Source organism: Gekko japonicus, unplaced genomic scaffold (assembly GCF_001447785.1).
Source record: "Gekko japonicus isolate JY-2015 unplaced genomic scaffold, Gekko_japonicus_V1.1 scaffold2901, whole genome shotgun sequence".
NCBI lineage: Eukaryota > Metazoa > Chordata > Lepidosauria > Squamata > Gekkonidae > Gekko > Gekko japonicus.
In genome coordinates this window covers 99,294-117,800 of record NW_015174923.1, presented here as the reverse complement: position 1 = coordinate 117,800, position 18,507 = coordinate 99,294, and the positions used below count along the sequence as shown (strand labels likewise).

At 47.1% G+C, this 18,507-nt stretch overlaps 1 protein-coding gene across 2 annotated transcripts in view; it reads right to left on the bottom strand.

Annotated features, from left to right (window-relative positions):
- Nucleotides 1-18,507, bottom strand: part of ABCB6 (ATP binding cassette subfamily B member 6 (Langereis blood group)) — a 65,890-nt gene that overhangs the window by 19,253 nt on the left and 28,130 nt on the right. For both annotated transcript variants that reach the window (XM_015425075.1, XM_015425076.1), the window contains exons 6-10: nucleotides 11,929-12,121; nucleotides 11,627-11,748; nucleotides 9,455-9,564; nucleotides 9,177-9,242; nucleotides 8,324-8,449 (exon numbers count right to left, since the gene is read on the bottom strand). In XM_015425075.1, coding sequence (XP_015280561.1) covers nucleotides 8,324-8,449; nucleotides 9,177-9,242; nucleotides 9,455-9,564; nucleotides 11,627-11,748; nucleotides 11,929-12,121 — 617 coding nt within the window. The remainder of the gene's footprint in view (nucleotides 1-8,323; nucleotides 8,450-9,176; nucleotides 9,243-9,454; nucleotides 9,565-11,626; nucleotides 11,749-11,928; nucleotides 12,122-18,507) is intronic.

Below are 18,507 nucleotides of genomic sequence, written 5' to 3'. Positions count from 1 at the left end.
AGACAGGAGAGAGAGAGAGACAGGAGAGAGAGAGAGACAGGAGAGAGAGAGAGACAGGAGAGAGAGAGAGACAGGAGAGAGAGAGAGACAGGAGAGAGAGAGAGACAGGAGAGAGAGAGAGACAGGAGAGAGAGAGAGACAGGAGAGAGAGAGAGACAGGAGAGAGAGAGAGACAGGAGAGAGAGAGAGACAGGAGAGAGAGAGAGACAGGAGAGAGAGAGAGACAGGAGAGAGAGAGAGACAGGAGAGAGAGAGAGACAGGAGAGAGAGAGAGACAGGAGAGAGAGAGAGACAGGAGAGAGAGAGAGACAGGAGAGAGAGAGAGACAGGAGAGAGAGAGAGACAGGAGAGAGAGAGAGACAGGAGAGAGAGAGAGACAGGAGAGAGAGAGAGACAGGAGAGAGAGAGAGACAGGAGAGAGAGAGAGACAGGAGAGAGAGAGAGACAGGAGAGAGAGAGAGACAGGAGAGAGAGAGAGACAGGAGAGAGAGAGAGACAGGAGAGAGAGAGAGACAGGAGAGAGAGAGAGACAGGAGAGAGAGAGAGACAGGAGAGAGAGAGAGACAGGAGAGAGAGAGAGACAGGAGAGAGAGAGAGACAGGAGAGAGAGAGAGACAGGAGAGAGAGAGAGACAGGAGAGAGAGAGAGACAGGAGAGAGAGAGAGACAGGAGAGAGAGAGAGACAGGAGAGAGAGAGAGACAGGAGAGAGAGAGAGACAGGAGAGAGAGAGAGACAGGAGAGAGAGAGAGACAGGAGAGAGAGAGAGACAGGAGAGAGAGAGAGACAGGAGAGAGAGAGAGACAGGAGAGAGAGAGAGACAGGAGAGAGAGAGAGACAGGAGAGAGAGAGAGACAGGAGAGAGAGAGAGACAGGAGAGAGAGAGAGACAGAGAGAGAGAGAGGTGGAACCACAGAGTGAGGCAAAGACTTGTACAATGGATAGGTCCTCATTTCTTGACTTCTGAAGCTAACACAGGTAGTGAATCTTTAAAGAAACAACTGGTTTTTTAAATAAAATTCAGCCACTAAGTATGCAATCTGAAGATAGAAACTGGCATGGGGGAGAGGCACTTTCTAACCCTTTTCCTTGGGACCATTTTCACATAGAAAATTGCTACTACAAAGCAGCTTTTACTCCTGTTGGGGGGGAAATTGGAGTATGTATAAGTTTTCCATAGAGTAGTGGAAATGGGTTTTGGCAAAAGAAAAATGGCCTAAGGGTTTATAGGGCCCCTTCTCCATCATGTCAGCTTCTCCCTTCAAATTGCAGCCTCAATGGCCAAATTTTACAAAAACAAATAGTACTACCAAAAGAAAGACACAGCTGCCACCAAATCACATGGGCTAGAAACTTCAGTGGAAAAGGTAAGGATGCTAAATTCTTTGCTGCTGTTATGGCAGATTTATCTAGTCTTAATTCTTCCACTGAAAATTCCAGAGCTGAAAAGGATGAATGGAACAATTTGTTCAACCCCTTTTTGACTGACTACCCATTAGACATGCCTCCCAAACAAATTTAATGGGGTGGAGAATTCAAACTTAGGTCTAAGTTGTCAGGACCATACCAGCAAGAACATGGAGTTCTGTTTTCTCCCATTTTTTAAAACCTGAAAAGCAGTCTAGGAGGCTGCAACCAAAGGTGGAAGAGAACCAAGTGTGGAGGTGGGATTACATTACTCTTTCTCATTTTTGCTGTGTATTTCCTCAAAATTACAATTCTCAAGCTGCTGCAATACCTCCAAGTACAAGACCCTCATCTTTTTCCCACGGTGGGAAGTACGACAGTTTTATTGAGCAATTGAATGCTGAAAAATGACTTAAAGAGTTGTGCAGACTTTCCATGCTCGCCTTTTCAATGTTCAGAACAGGAGCCTGCAAAATGTGTTCTTAATTTTAAAAGAAAGAAACATGGAGAAAAGACAAAACTCCATTTAGCCTCCTTCCCAATGAACCTGAACTTGGATTGTACCACTGCAGACTGCAGACGGGAGAAGCAACCAGTTCCATGAGTAGGGCTGCCAAGTGGCAGCGGGGGATCTGCGAGTTTTTACCGGAGCTCTGCCGCGGGGACGGCGACACACGTTGCACCCGCCGTCGCCAGGATGTGACGCTACGCGTCACATCCTGGCGACAGCAGGTGCAACGTGTGTCGCCGTCCCCGCAGCAGATCCCCCGCTGCCACTTGGCAGCCCTATCCATGAGCCACCACCTGCTATATCAAATCATAACATTTTGTCTGGATGATGAAAGCAGCTGTAGGGGGGAAAAGGCTTGGGTTGGGACCACAGCTCTGGTACAGGGTGTTTTTGTATGTTAATCCTTCCTCCTGCCATATTCTGGACAGAAATCCTTCCCACCAGCTACTGTTAGTCCCTCCAGGGAAAAGGTAATTTCCCACACTGTTGCTGTTCTTTCCCCCTACCAGTTCTACTAGATGATCTGCAGGGCTGGTGGCAAGATAGTATTTACTCAAATGCAAGACTAGGGTTTTTTTTTCAAGGTATGCCATGAAAAAAATAAGAGGGGTAATCTTATTTTCACATACAAGTTAGTTATACAAAAAAGGGTTTTAGTATTGGACATAACATTTTTAGGGAGGCCGTCTTATTATCAGGGTTGCCTTCCTTTTTGAGTTAACACAGTAGCTACACCTAGGAAATCCCCCTCTTGGATGCACACCTTAATGTTGTGAGGGGGCTTGTGTGTGTCAGCAAAGCTGAGAGTAATACCATCAGGAGGCTAAACTCCTAGCAGAGTCACTCAGGGCAGAATGGTCACAGCTGAGGCACCAGACTAAGACATATCCACTCCTTTCAGGAATCAACAACCACATCAGCAGAAGAGAACAGAGTTCCAGCAATGATGGGGGCAGAGGAGTCCTTGAAGGGCAGCTACTGAACAACAGATTAAGGTGACACTGGCAGAGCTAGCCCTGACTAGTACTGCACAAAAGGTGGCAATGGTAAACCAATTCTGATCATCTCATACTTTGCTATGATGAGACAATCCAAAATGAAAAAGACAGGCCTCCCAGGTCAGACAGCACTCCATCAGCTACTGGGGAAGAGCAGAGGACAAGTAGCACTATTCTTCTATTTTTTTGTTTGCATTTGTGTGTGCGTGCGCCCATGCCTGGAAGTCAGGGCAACCTCTGGCGACTCCTACTGGGGCATGACGAACATTCAGAGAAATGGTTTGATAGCCTGTCTCTGGCCTCCTGGCCCTGGTATTCTCTGGAGGTCACCCATCCAAATACTTGCCAGGGTTGGCCCTGCTTCGCTTCTGAGATCTGACGAGATCGGGCTTACCTGGGCTAGCCAGGTCAGGGCCAAGCAGCGCTATTCTTAATTACGCAATTAGATTAAAACCAAAAGGACGCTGAGTTGCTGATGTGAATGAATGCAAAAGAAAAGTCCAAAGCTGTCTGACTTATTTAATAGGAACACGGAACATGAGAAGTATGAATCAAGGTTAAGTTTGAAATCACAGAAGAAGAAACAGAATGTTTAAATGCTGCAATCCTGGGAGTGAGTGAACTAAAATGGACTGGAGTGGGACATTTTCACTTCGAAAATTACAAAGTGTTTTACTCAGAAGAAACAGAGTTGCTCTAGTAGTGTGGTGAGATGTGGCACAAGCAATCAGGGGCTATAATGCAAAGTCTGACTGAATAATATCAATTAGACGTCACAGAAAACCTTTCAATATACCTATCATTCAGCTTTATGCCCCAACTACAGATGCTGAAGGGGAAGAAACTGAAAACTGTCCAGGAAGAAACTGATCACAGACTTAAGCAAGATGTTCTAACAATCATAGGTGACTGGAATGAAAAAGTGGGAAATAAAGTAGAATCAAATATTTTCAGACAGTTTGGGCTAGGAGCATGAAATAAAGAAGGAAAGCAATTTATAGAATTCTGTGAATTCATTATGAACACATGTTTCAAGAAACCAAACAGATGATTGTATACATGGAAATCACTGATGGCCAATACAGTAATCTAACAGATTACATAATTGGAAGCAGAAGATGGAGAAGTTCTATTCTATCTGTTAAACCAAGAAGAGGAGTTGATTGTGCTCCAAACCATGAACTGTTAACATCAAAAATCAAAATAAAGCTGAAGAAAAACACAAAACATTCACAGTGCCAAAACACAATCTAAATAACATTCCTGAAGAGTTTAAAGTTTAATTTTAAAGAACAGATTTGCACTACTAAGTTCAAGTGAATGGGAACTGGAAGAACTATGGGTTGAAACCAGAGATATTATCAAGAAAGAATGCACAAAGACATCAAAAATCAGAATAAAGCTGAAGAAAAACACAAAACATTCATAGTGCCAAAACACAATCTAAATAACATTCCTGAAGAGTTTAAAGTTTAATTTTAAAGAATAGATTTGCACTACTAAGTTCAAGTGAATGGGAACTGGAAGAACTATGGGTTGAAACCAGAGATATTATCAAGAAAGAATGCACAAAGACTATCCCTGTAGCCAAAAGAAATTTAAAACCTTGATGGATGACTGATGAAACTCTTAAAATTGCCAAAGATAGATGAGTATAGCAGAAGTAAAAGGTGAAAGGAATAGAATCAGAAGTCTAAATGCAGTGTTCCTTTGACTGGCACATAGAGACAAAGAGAGCTATTATAATAAGCAGTGTAAAGAAATAGAAGAATAAAAAAGAAAGAACAAGAGATCCACAAGATCCAACAGATCAAAGGGAAATATAAAGCATGGCTAGGCACACTGAAAGATCAACATTAACTGAAATAGATTAACTGAGCAGGACAAAATAAAAAAAATGGGAACAACACACTGAAGAACTATACAGAAGAGATGAAAGGATGACAGATTCCTTCCACAAAGAATCTTTTGAAGAAGAACTTGCAATTTTAGAAACTGATATGTAGAGCATGTCATAAGGAAAGCTGGATTAGATTTAGATGAAGGAGGAGTGAAACGGTGGATGGAACATTTTGGTAAATACAGATATAACAATTTGAGATATGCAATGACATCATATTACTGGCAGCAAATAGGGAAGACTTGAAATGACTACTGATGATGGTTAAAGCAGAAAGTACCAAAGTAGAATTACAGCTGAACATCAAGAAGACTAGAGTAATGACTACTGAGGAATTACACACATTCAAGATTAATGAAGAGACTGAAATTGTTCAAGATTTTCTATTCCTTGGCTCCAGGGTTTTGTAGAAAAAGCCCAGCAGAAACTCGTTAGCATATTAGGCCACACCCTGATAGCACAGCTCATTAGCATATTAGGCCACACCCTCATGACTTCGCTTGGCTTGTCCGGGCACCCCACAGCTGCGGGGAGCCCAGGCAAGGCCCCCCTTGAAGGGAAGAGAAGGCAGTTTAAACTGCGTTTCCCTTGGCTTGCCCGGGGGGCCCGCAGCTGTGATGAGCCTGGGTAAGCCAGCCCTTGGGCAAGCCGGCCCTTGGACAGGCTGAGGAAGGCACAAGGAGGCATTCAAATGCCTCCCCAATCCTTCCAGGGGGGCCCCTGGCTCACCCGCCTCAGAGTCACCGGGTGTGTGTGTGTCGCTTTCCAGGCCTTCCCTCTGTAGCCACGCATGCAGAGGTTTCGGCTGTAGTGGGCGTGGCCAACTCTGAAGCCAGCAGGAACTCTGTTCCTGTGTGTTCCTGCCCCAAAATAGCCCTGTTTGGCTCCATCATCAACCAAAAGGGAATCTGCAACCAGGAAATCAGGAGACAGAGACTGGAAAGGAGCTAGAAAAGATTCTTAAGTGTAAGGATGTGCTGCTGGCGACTAAGATAATTCATACCATAGTATTCCCCATTACTACATATGTGTGAAAGTTGGACAATAAAGAAAACTGACAGGAAGAAAGTTGATTCATTTGAAATGTGGTGCTGGAGGAGAGTTTTACTTATAACTGCAGACTGCCAAAAAGACAAGTAAGTGGGTACTAGATCAAATGAAACCTGAACTCTCCCTAGAAGCTAAAATGACCAAACTGAGGCTATCTTTGGTCACATTATGAGAAGACAAGGCTAAGTGGAAAAGACGATCGTGCTAGGCAAAGGTGAAGGCAGCGGGAAAAGATGGAAGGCCCAACATGAAATGGATGGACTCAACCAAGGAAGTCACAGACCTCTATTTGCAAGGCCTGAGCAAGGCTGTTAACAATAGGAAATTGCAGAGGTCATTAATTCATAAGGTCGGCAGAAGACAAAAGCAACTTGATGGCACAGTCTAGCAATGGCGCAACAGGAAAGGGTTCGGCCACTCTCTGTCCCAGCACCACAAGCCTGACCCCAATGATCTGCCCATGGCTGCTTTTAATATGAAATGTATACGAGGAGAACCAGTCATAGATCTCCAGCACGGCACCTAGTTGTACCCTGAGAATCAGGCCACGTTGTACTGCAAGCAGAGCTGTACGTAACTCATGCGAGCTGGCCTCAGAGTCACAAGCCAGTCAGCAACAGCAAGCAAGCAACAGATGGAAAGGAGTTTTTTCCTGAAATGTCGAAAATGTTGCGCAATCACATCAAATTAAGAAACCCACACGAAGCATCATTCCAAAGAAAAGTTGACTGTATGCAGCTTAACTCCATATACCAGGTTTCTCATAAGCAAAAATATTTTTCTTAGCATTTTGTATGGTGTAAGGTAAAGGTTGCCCTTCCTCGAAAACTAGTCGAACCTGACTCTAGGGAGCGGTGCTCATCTCCGCTTCCAAGCCGAAGAGCCAGTGCTGTCTGAAGACATCTCCATGGTCGTGTGACCAGCTTGACTAAAAGCTGAGGTGCACGGAAAGCAGTTACCTTCCCACCAAAGTGGTACCTATTTATATACTTGCAATTTTCTTGCTTTCGAACTGCTAGGTTGGCAGAAGCTGGGGCCAGAGATGGGAGCTCACTCCGTCACACGGCACTAGGGTCTTGAACTGCCGAACTACAGAGCTTCTGGTCTGCAGCTCAGCGTCTTAACCTCTAAGGCACTGCAGCCTAGAGTATGGTGTCGTTAATGTCAAAGGACCATGGAGACCTAGGTTCATTTCCCCAACTCTGCCCTGAAACCTAGTGGGTGAGTCTGGGTCAATCTCTCTCACACACAGTTTAACCCACCTCAAAGGCTTGTTGTGAGGACAAAATAAGGGGAAAGAAGAACCATTTACACTGCTCTGAGCTGGAAGGAAGGAAGGAAGGAAAGATAGACGGATGATAGGCAGTTCACTGTGTTTTGTTTTCCTGTAATAAACAAGTTAGCCATTCTGCCTTAATCTCAAAAGGAAAGTCCCACATCTTATATTTTATACTACATCTCTCTTCTGCCTCCTCCACTGATATTTTTTCTGGAAGTCTCCTTTAGATCTCCTTCATCTCTTTGTCCCCTCCCCCCACCATTTGGATTCCACTGTGTGGGAAAGTCTGGTTTCACATCTGGAATACCAACTCTAAACCCACTGGTCTCTTCCTCTGATGTTGGTGGAAACCAGCTCCCATTTGGTGAGGTTCTCAGATCTCTTAATTGGCGACAAGCCTTTTCCAGTCTTTGCTCTTGTTTGTGATTGCTTTTGTTCTCAAAAAAGGCCAGTTTCCCAATCTGTTTCTGTTTTAATCTTCTGCACCCTTGGCTGCCCATTATTCCCACTGTGGTTTCAGTCTGCCATCACTGCTGAACTCCGTGAACACTTATTAGCCTTTGTGAAGAGGTCTTGGAATCAGCGAAGCTTTCACACACACACACACACACACACACACACACACACACACACACACACACAGCCTCCTCTTCTCTCCGTTTTATCTGGCAGCCTTCCTTACCCTTTTCTCATGGCTTTTGTGTTGCAAGCCTTTCCATCCCCTCTGGGCCTTGTCAGAGCGTCGTTCTCATTTGCATTCCTAACAGAATGGGACACACTGCAGATATCCTAAGGCTGCTGGTGGGTACTGCATGCTGACGAACGTGTGTGTCCATATCTTGCCTGAGCTTACCCTATAAAGAGATTCAGGGCTGGTATATGGGCCAGTGGGCAGTGGAAACAGATTCTGCCTGGCAGTTACACCACCACATAAAGTGGTTCTCTGTATACCTTTAGTCCCATTGCATGTAGAATTTCCAAGTCACTGCCAGATTACCTGGACAGGGCTGGCAGTGTTGAGGAAACTCGCCAAGCAACGTGGGGCGGGTCCATGTGGTAAGCTGGCCTACATGCTGCGGCTTCCACCGGGCATGCGTGGCATGCAGACGACATTAACTCGTGGGCTCTCTGTAGCCAGAGATGCTCAGATCCATGATGTCTGCAGCAGCCACAAACTTACCTGGAGCTTCTTCACAGACACATAGTTGGCACAGAGTAAGGAGCCGACCAGCAGCCCTGCACTGATCACCATGTTCTGGGTCTGGTTCAAGAACCCCAGTGATGCATTGACTTTCCATTCTGCGACCTGCCAAGAGAGAAGAAAAAGGACCACCCGGGAACCATCAGAGCAGCTCTGCAACTCACACAGAATACCGAGCAAGTTCCCCACCCCTGTCCTGTTGTATAGACTATTGCATTAAATATTGGTCGTTAGGTGCCTCTCTCATGGCAAGATTAACCCATATCAGACATACACAGGGTCCCCACATATCAAAAGTCTGACACACCATCAAATGTGTGGGTCAAAGCATCGTTCTGGGTACAGCACCTCTCCCCCTAATATCAACAGGTGCCCTGGACTATAAAGAGTCTGCATCCCTTTGTCTGCATTGATGACAAGAAGCCTGTCCAACTTCTTCTTCAACTTAAATGCAGCCAGCTTGGGTTGCATTTAGTACTTGTATGCACTAAATTTGAGTTGCTGATCCTATTCACTATCAGCTTAAGACCCCAATAGGCTAGCAGCAAGGAATTCCTGGGAACCACTCAGGCTCCCCATTGCTTGTTATCAAGTCCTTTTGGACCCAAAGTTGCCCTTCCATACAGTTATTCATACAGATTTCCCTCTACAGGAATTGCAGAAATAAGGTCATTCTCTGTCCTCTGATCTCCAAATTGCCGTGTGTGTACATGGTGCGTGTGCACAGTATGCACTGAAGAGAAGGATCAGCCTAAAGAACACTATCATCACCACCCCCACTGCCTGCCAAGACTGTGTAATTATGAAGCCTGACCAATGGTCCCTTCCCTACCTGGTATTTGAGGATGGAATCGTTGAAGCGGTTAGCCTCATAACTCTCTGCATTGAAATACTTCACCTGCAACAAACCACAATACCAAGGACATGTCAGTAACCAGAGTGGATTCCCCCCATTTGAAACCAGCGCCATCCAGCTCTCTTGCACAATGAGAGCCATTAACTGAACCTGGGGCTTAGCTCACACTCCACAGGCAGACCTCATCCAAGCACCAACCTGTCCCACCTCTTTTCTCCCTCCCCAATAGCCTCCATCATGTGGGTTCTGAATACCGTCTCAAAGTTGAGGAGTGAATCAAGAGCTCGAGATTTAGCACTGTTGTCAAGAGTATTCATTTCACGACGATATTTTGTCCGCCACTCAGTGATTAGAATGGTCAGGGCTGCATGAAAAGAGACAGTCAGAGTCATTGCAGTAGCTGACAAACTCACAAAGCCATAGCTGAAACATCTTCTCTTCTCCAAACAGACTCATGATCAATATTTTAAAAAAACCTGCACCACTGTAACCTAAACTGCACACTAAGAAGTGCTCCCTAGTGAAACCTCTACACATTATTCAAATTAAGCAAGTTTACTTATTTTGCATGATTTGCTCTGTTCATACCAGATGCACATAACACAGTGAAGCCCCTGAGCAATTAATTCCCCAAATACAAAACACTGGCACACAGTCTAATTTATTTATTTTAATGGGAAATGATTGTATTATCATTACAAAAAAAATTATGCCATTCTAGCCTTGTATTATCACAACGAGTATTCCAACACAAAAGGAATGAAGATCATTTTCTCAGCTAGCTGCACAGCCATATAAACTATTCAGGCTACCCATCTTGACAGTATCTGGATTTGGATCCTATGAACAAGTTCCAAGCATGCTAGATAGTCTCTGCCACGGAACATGCTTCCTCTTCTGCTAAAACTTCCTTTCACACATGAGCAATGGTTATCAATAGGACCATGCTTGTGGATGTTCCAGCAACAAAGGAAGCATGTGGTGTGGCTGAATCTATAAAGTATGCACAGAAGTCACTCATAGGATCTGAACCCTTGATTCTAATTAGCCAAATCTCTGGGTTTGATGTAACATTCCAGTGATGACCCTGGCATGGTTTCAACAGTAGCTAAAAGACTGCAACAATAATTCAGTATCTCCCTGAAAACCATTTCTCAAATAAGTCAAAAGTAAGATTAGTGCATCAAATCTTAGATTTGCACCAGTTATATAAAAATAATCCCTTCCGTTTCTGTCCACTAAACTTGAATGTCACTATACGGGATAAAATCTGCTGAATCAGCATGACATTTCCAACAATTAACAGCATCTGTTTTAAAGATCTTTAATCCCGCGGGGGTAATATACTTCTGATATTCATTTATTTGATTTTTATTCCATCCATTCTCCAAGGAGTTCAGGGTGGTCCCCACCCATTTTATCCTCACAACAACCCTGTGAGGCAGAATAGGCTGTCTCCCCCCACACCTGGTCCTGTCAACCAGATGCGTGCTGGGAATTTCAAGCTTGGAAGTTAATTCACAAGCACGTGGAGGCCCAGTTTGGAATGGGACTCAAGTATGCAGGGAGAGGAAGCTTAAGCTTTCCCCAACCCCGTGAGTAATTTTCTGACCTGAAATGGCCTCGGGGAGCAGCTTTTTGATCCACTGGGGAAACTTGCATGTAGCCCATTAGTACACATGCATTCCCTCAATGGGCCATGGTTCTCTTCATGGTCCCAATATGAGTCAGGCCCCCACGCTCCTGGGTACTAAGTGCAGAGAAAAGAATTCCAGCACACGTCATCAATAGGACTGGAGTGGACAAAAGGATAACGCAGTGGATATAGTTAGGTCCTCAGAGACAGCAAATGATCCAAGTCACCCAGAGTAAACTTCATGACAGAGTGGGAATTGCAACCCAGGTCTCACCAGTCATAGCCTAACTAGTCTCTAACCAATGTTTCACACTGGCTCTAGTACACTACTTCAAACTAACTGGTATATTTTACAACTTTTTCTGCATTGCAGCTTTTGGGGGCAAGACATACATGAAAGGAAGCTGATCCTTACTAATTTGGGTGCATTTGGAAATAAAAAGCTGCAGTTTCTACAAGGATGCAGCACTAGAAATGATACCATTTATCTGCATTACATTATTGGGAATAGCTTCCTAAGTACAAAAGTGACATGCACACCTTCCCCCACCAAACGCATAACATCTTTCTCATGGTTCCTCATGACCTTAGCCATCCACAAATGCACAACAAAATGCCAATTCACTATCGCTATCTCCCCACTCTTAATGCAATTGAGGGCAAGAGCCACAAATGCTAGGCAAAAAAAGGGAGCTGTAGATGGGCCGTAGGCATTCTTTCCCCAGACAAGTGCAGCAGCAGGAACCTCCCCCACTTAACTTCCTCCCTTCCATCTCCACCGAACACTCACTGAGATACAGGGCCATACAGACGAAAATGATGAGGCCAAACCAGGCGCTGAAGATTGAAGTGAAATACGCAATAGCAATGATGATATCAGCTACCGTGGGGAAGATGCTGAACACGATGTAGCTGCAGGATAGGAGGATGAGGAGAGTCAGGACACACGATAAGCAAGTCCCCGTCACCACCATCCCCACCACTACCACCACCACCACCCAGAGCTAGCATGAGAATACGCAGCTGAATGCAGCTCCAAATCACTTGCCAACAGTTAATGGGATGCCCCATTAGACAGGTGCGTGCATGTACCTGAGCAGGTTGTTGATGCTGCTGGTGCCCCTGTCAACACTGCGCAATACCTCACCCGTCTTGCGCCCCAGGTGCCAGCGAAGGGACAAACTGTGGAGGTGCCTGAAGAGTTTCACTTGGACTTCACGGTTGGTAAACTGCTGCACCCGGATCCAGAAGAAGGTGCGCAGGTTGCTAACAAAGCCAGTAGACCCTGCAGACGGGAAGAATATAGGTCTATTTCGGATGAAAATCTGTCCCATTTCTACCAAGAATGGGATCTAGAGAGAGCTGGCAAAGGACCCACAGGACTTTGGGAATGACCCCAAAACTTAAAAGTCTCTAGAGCACAAACAGGGCACTGTTCTAGCTACAAATAGGAGTGGTTGGTTCTCTGCTGCATACTGTACTTCCAGCCATGTTTCCGTACTTCCAGCCATGCTATACGATACTCCGAGGGACTGTTCCCCGGGGCGCTCAAGGAAGCAGTGGTTCGTCCTCTCCTAAAAAAAACCATTCCTGGATCTGGCCAAACTGGCAAATTATCATCCAGTTTCCAATCTGCCCTATTTGGGCAAAATAATTGAGAGGGCAGTGGCAATTCAGTTGAAGAGTTTTATGGATGACACTTCCATATTAGACCCCTTCCAGTCCGGTTTTAACCCAGGCCATGGAACAGAGATGGCACTGGTCGCCCTCACAGACGACCTCCAGAGACATCTGGATCGGGGCAGCTCAGTGGTGCTGTTGTTGTTAGACCTGTCCGTACCATTCGACACAGTTGAACATCAGCTACTGATCCACCACCTCACCAACACTGGGGTTCAGGGGTCTGCCTTGCAATGGCTTCCCTTCTTCCTTCAGGGTGAGGGACAAAGGGTGGCATTAGGGGAACAGCTATCCCAAAGGCACCCGCTGATTTGCGGAGTGCTCCAAGGGGTGGTGCTTTCCCCAATGTTACTCAACATCTATATGTGCCCCCTTGCCCAGATTGCCCGGAGGCATGGGCTGGGATGTCACCAGTATGCTGATAACACTCATCTCTATCTGTTGTCGGACAGCCGGTCTGACTCTAGACCAGACGATCCAGACGTGGCGTTACAAGCCATGGCTGGATGGCTCAGACTGAGCCGATTGAAACTGAATCCGACGAAGACAGAGGTCCTGTGTGCCTGAGCCAGGGCAGACCAGGGTTAGGGATCCCACTCCCGACCTTCGACAGGGCTCTGTCGGTGCCAGTGCCGGAGGTTAGGAGCTTGGGAGTGCTCTTGGATGCCTCCTTAACAATGGAGGCCCAGGTAGCAGCCACTGCCAAGTCAGCCTTCTACCATCTTCGGCTGATTAGGCACCTGGTTCCTTTCCTTGAATGCAGCGACTCGGCAACAGTGATCCATGCAATGGTCACCTTGAGATTAGACTACTGTAATGCTCTCTACATGGGGCTGCCCTTGTTGCAAATCTAGAAGCTACAGTTGGTGCAAAATGCTGCAGCCAGGCTCCTGATGGGTCTCCCCATGCGGGAGCACATCCAGCCTGTGCTGAAAACACTGCACTGGCTGCCAATAGCATACTGAATTCGCTTCAAGGTGCTGGTTCTCACCTTTAAAGCCCTTTATGGTCAGGGGCCTACATTCCCAAGGAACCGCCTTTCCCCACATGTTCCCCAGAGAGCACTGTGTTCAGGGTCTCAAAATCGTCTGACCCTCCCTAGTCCCAAAGATGCCAAGCTGGCCACAACCAGGGCCAGGGCCTTCTCAGTGGTGGCTCCATGCTGGTGGAATGAGCTCCCAGAAGACATCAGGGCCCTGCGGGACCTTCTACAGCAAGACGGAGCTCTTCCACCAGGCCTTTAACCAAGGAGCCTCATCTAATAACTAAAATGAACTGTGACAAGGCCCTGTCCCCCTGGAATCACCACCAGCAAGCCTGTGCCTGTCGGCATAATTGGATTAAGATAAGCTGAACATCGACACTGACTGTATTCCACTACGACTATTCCACTACATGATCTGTTCTTATGTCTCCACCATCACTATGCAATACTACGACTGCCACCACTACTGGCACTGGCACTTTATGACTGCTTATGATTGTTTCGTATCTGCTTTATGTGTTTTAACTTTTTATGTAAGCCGCCCTGAGCCCGCTTTGGCGGGGGGCAGGGTATAAATCGAATCAAACAATACATAAACTAAATACATGACAATTTGTTGCTCTTCATCAGTATCCCAAAATCTACTGCCTGAGGTGATACTCTTCATCCTGCCTAGTCGTATGGCCAGTCCTAGCCTCAAGGCACAAAGGTGGGCAAGCTCTCCCCCACAGGGTAAAAATTACTTACTCCCCGCCATGGAGAACTAAGCACGCTCCTAGTACATGAAGTCGACAGTGCTGAGAGAGACCCTGGAGAGTCACTTCCAGTTACAGTACACAGTACTGAGCTAGAGGGACCAATGATGTTATAAAGCTGCTTTCAATGTATATGAACTCACATGCAGGACATAAAGCTTGCTCTCAGATTCTAATATGTACTGTATGACCATGTGGCTTGATGTGCGTATGCACGCACACACGCACACATGTATTCTTCCGGAGTGGGGTGAAGCATTCTGACAAATTCACTGATAGGAAGAAGAAGGCTGTAAATAAAACAGGTTGGTTACCTGTAACTGATGATCTTCAATTGGTCATCTGTGCATTCACACCTCTGGGATATAGTGTGCACCTGCGCCGAAGAATTGAAAGCAATTGAAAGCAAAGGGAATTTTTGCGCCCGCTCCCCCGTCACGTGCAGGGCTTCAATGCGCATGACTAGGGGAGGGGCACAACAATCCCACCACTTCCTTCTGACCGCTGCCATCAGCCACAAGATATGTTAGAGGACCGCTAGCAGAGAGGAAGGAAGGTGGGTGGTGTGAATGCACAGGTGACCACTCGAAGATCATCAGTTACAGGTAAACAACCTGTTTATCTTCTTCGTGGTCTCTGTGCATCACACCTCTGGCAGAGTAACAAGCAAACAAACCCATGCCTACCTGGAGAAGGGAACTGGAGATCCTCAAATGCACTCCGACTGCAACACAGATTGCCCCACCGCAGAGCGCTGATGAAGACGTACATCAAGGGTGTAGTGTCTCACAAACGTGTGAGGTGTAGCCCAAGTTGCTGCATTGCAGATATCATATAATGACATGCCCTTCAGGAAGGCCGTGGAGGCAGCTATCGCCCATGTGGAGTGCGCACGAAGCATACCTGGGAGGGGCTTCTTGGCCAACAGGTAACAAAGTTTGATTGCCTCCACAATCCACTTGAATAGCTGCTGTGATTACAGTTTGCTCCCAAGCGAGGGCATGGCATAGGAGACAAATAGGGAAGGAGATTTGCAAAATGTCATTGTTCTGTTCAGGTAGAAGCAGGGGTCATTTGGGGCCGGAGCACGCCAGAGCACCACTCCGGCAGCCCAGGAACTGGCACAAATGGCAGCGGTGGCAAGCCCTGCCCCCAGCTCCCCACGCCAAAGCGCTGCAGCCTGGGGGAGGCCTAAAGAGGCCTGTTGCCGGCCTACCGAGGCCCACGCTGGAGCGCTGTGGCCTGAAGGAGACCTGAGGAGGCCCGTCGTCAGCATCTCGGGGCCCGCGCTGCAGTGCTGCAGCCTGGGGAAGGCCTTGATCGCAGTAAGTGAGGTATCTGCGGGGGTGGTGGTGGTGGGGTCTTGATGGGGGGTGGGAGAGCCTTCCTCCCTCTCTCCATCTCTTTGCCCTCTTTCTTTCCCTTCTTTCCTTCTCTCTCTTTCTTTCCCTTCTCTTTCTTTCCCTTTCCTTCTCTCTTTTTATTTCTCTTTCCTTCTCTTTCTTTCCCTCTCTCTCTCTCTCTTTCCTTCCCTCTTTCCTCCTTCTGCTTCCCTACTTTGTTCTCTCCTTTACCTTTCCCTCCTTTCTTTCTTTCCCTCCTTCTTTCCTTCTCTCTTTTTATCCCCTCTTTCCTTCCATCTTTCCTTCTCTTTCTTTCCCTCTTTCCTTTTCTCTACTCTCTCTCTCTTTCCTTCCCTCTTTCATCCTTCTGCGGCCCAACTCCAGAGAGAAAGAGTTTAAACTTTAAACCACTTCTCTCTTTGCTCCCCCCCCCCCCAGGCCTGCTGGGGAAGGGAAGTGGAGGCTTTTGAAGATGCCCTTTTTGCTTCCCTGTCTGACATCACTTCCAGTGATGTCAGGGTGTGTGGCATATGCTAATGAGCTATTATGCTAGTAGCCTAGTAGCTCTTTTTCTACAAAATGACCCCTGGCAGAGAAAAGCCCTTTTCACATCTAGTCTGTGGTTTAGCCGGTGCTCCGAATCATCTCGTGGGTCAGGAAAAAACACAGGGAGAGCAATGTCCACTTGCAAATGAAATTCCGAAAAGACCTTAGGGAGGAAGGAGACATCCGGAGCTAACATGACACCCATGTGACGGAAGACCAGGTAGGACGGATCGTGATGTAAAGCCGACAGTTCACTCACCCTCCTGACAGACGTTATGGCTACTAAGAAGGTTGTTTTCCACAAAAGGAGCTGCAGACTACACATAGCCATTGGCTCAAAGAGCTTACTGGTAAGCTTGGTCAACACCCAGGCCAGAGTAGGGAGTCGAGATGGTAGAAAAAGGCGGATAAATCCTTTCTGGAAACGCTTGATAAGTGGGCGGGTGAATATGGAATGGCCATCAATCGGGGGGTGGTTTGCCGAGATTGCTGCCAGATACACCCTCACCAATGTGTAACTGAGGCCCTGGTCCAAGCAGGACAGGAGAAAACCACATATAGCGACCAGATCAGAGGAGGGAGGGGGGAGGCCAACCTCAGTAAGGTAGGACAGAAACTTGAGAGCCAGTTTGGTGTAGTGGTTAAGTGTGCAGACTCTAATCTGGGAGAACTGGGTTTGATTCCCCACTCCTCCACTTGCACCTGCTGATGTGACCTTGGGTCAGTCACAAGCTCTGGCACAGCTGTTCCTGAAAGAGCAGTTTGTGGCAGAGTTCTCTCAGTCCCACCTACTTCACAGGGTGTCTGTTGTGGGGAGGGGAAGGGAAAGGAATTTGTAAGCCACTCTGAGACTCCAAGTGAAGGGTGGGGTATAAATCCAATCTCCTCTTCTTCTTCATTTCCTTCGTAGGACTTTCAAGTAGATGGCTTACGACAGTTCAACAGAACGTGCTCCACCTTGCATCTTAGAGACCTCACAGGCTCCTCCACGCTGTGAGCTTGAGATATGGGACATCATGATAGAGCACCAGATCCTCCTGTGCAAGGAGAAGGTCCAGCACCATTGGAAAGTGGATGAAGGAGCCCTTGGATAGATGGAACAGTGTGGGAAGACAGTGCTGCCTGGGCCCCCATGGAGTCACAAGGATGCAGCGAGGGGCTTCCTACATTATTTTGTGAAACACTCTGGTGAGTAGAGGAATCGATGGGAAGAGGTACAGGTATTGGTGGGACCAGGGGTAAAGGAGACCAGCCCCCAGTGATAAGGCATCCATCCCCGCCCTTGAGCAGAATAGGCAACACTTTTTGTTCTGCCTTGTTGCAAAAACATCCACGTCCGGATGTCCCCACCTGTCGAATACCAGCTAGAGATACTCCCGATTGAGTTCTCACTCGTGGAGAGATGCTCCTCCTCTGCCCAAGAAGTCCAGTTACACTGAGGGAACCAGGTAGGTGAGTCACTACCAGGAAAACACCCCAGGATTGGCATTCGTCTCAAATCTCTAAGGCCAGCCAACAAAGGCTTCTTGACACTGTGCCTCCCTGGCAACTGACATAACACAAAGCCGTGGTATTGTCCGTTAAGATTGCTACCATCTGATGAGCTATCAGACGTAGGAAGAACCAGAGGGCAAACCAGATGGCTAGAAGCTCTAGGAAATCTATGTGTTTGTGAACCATTGAGGTCTCCCCAGCCGCTCCTACACACAGTCCATTCAGGTTTGCTCCCCATTCCCAGAGCGATTCATCCGTTGTGATTGTCATTGATGGGGTGGGGAGTGAAAGGGTGCCCCTGACAGTAAGTTTTGGAGATTTTCCCACCATTTGAGGGAGGTCAGAACCCGAGGCGGGAGGGTGAAATGCTGGGACTGAGGGTGGCGTTGAGGTTGAAATATCTTTAGAAACCACAGCTGGAGAGGTCTCATATGCTGTCTGGCAAACACGATCACTGAAGTCGTGGCGGCCATCAGTCCCAAGAGACACTGGAGTTGCTTTGCTGAGGCTTCCCCTCGCTGATGAAGCAGTTGGATAAGGGCGATAATGTCTTGGGTCCACCAGGGAGGGAGGAACGCTCTGCACACACTGGAGTCCAGGATCGCTCCAATAAACTAGACAGTCTGGAATGAGTGAAGCATTGACTTCTTGTGATTTATGCATAACCCCAACTCGTTCAGGGATTTCAGGGTGAGATTGATGTGGTGGAAGAGGGTGGACTCCGAACTCGCCACCAGCAACCAGTCATCGATGTACAGGAAGATGCGTATCCCTTGAAGACACAGATGTGCGGCCACAACCACCATCATTTTGGTGAATACCTGGGGGGCGGTGGACAGCCCGAATGGGAGAGCCTTGTATTGATAAT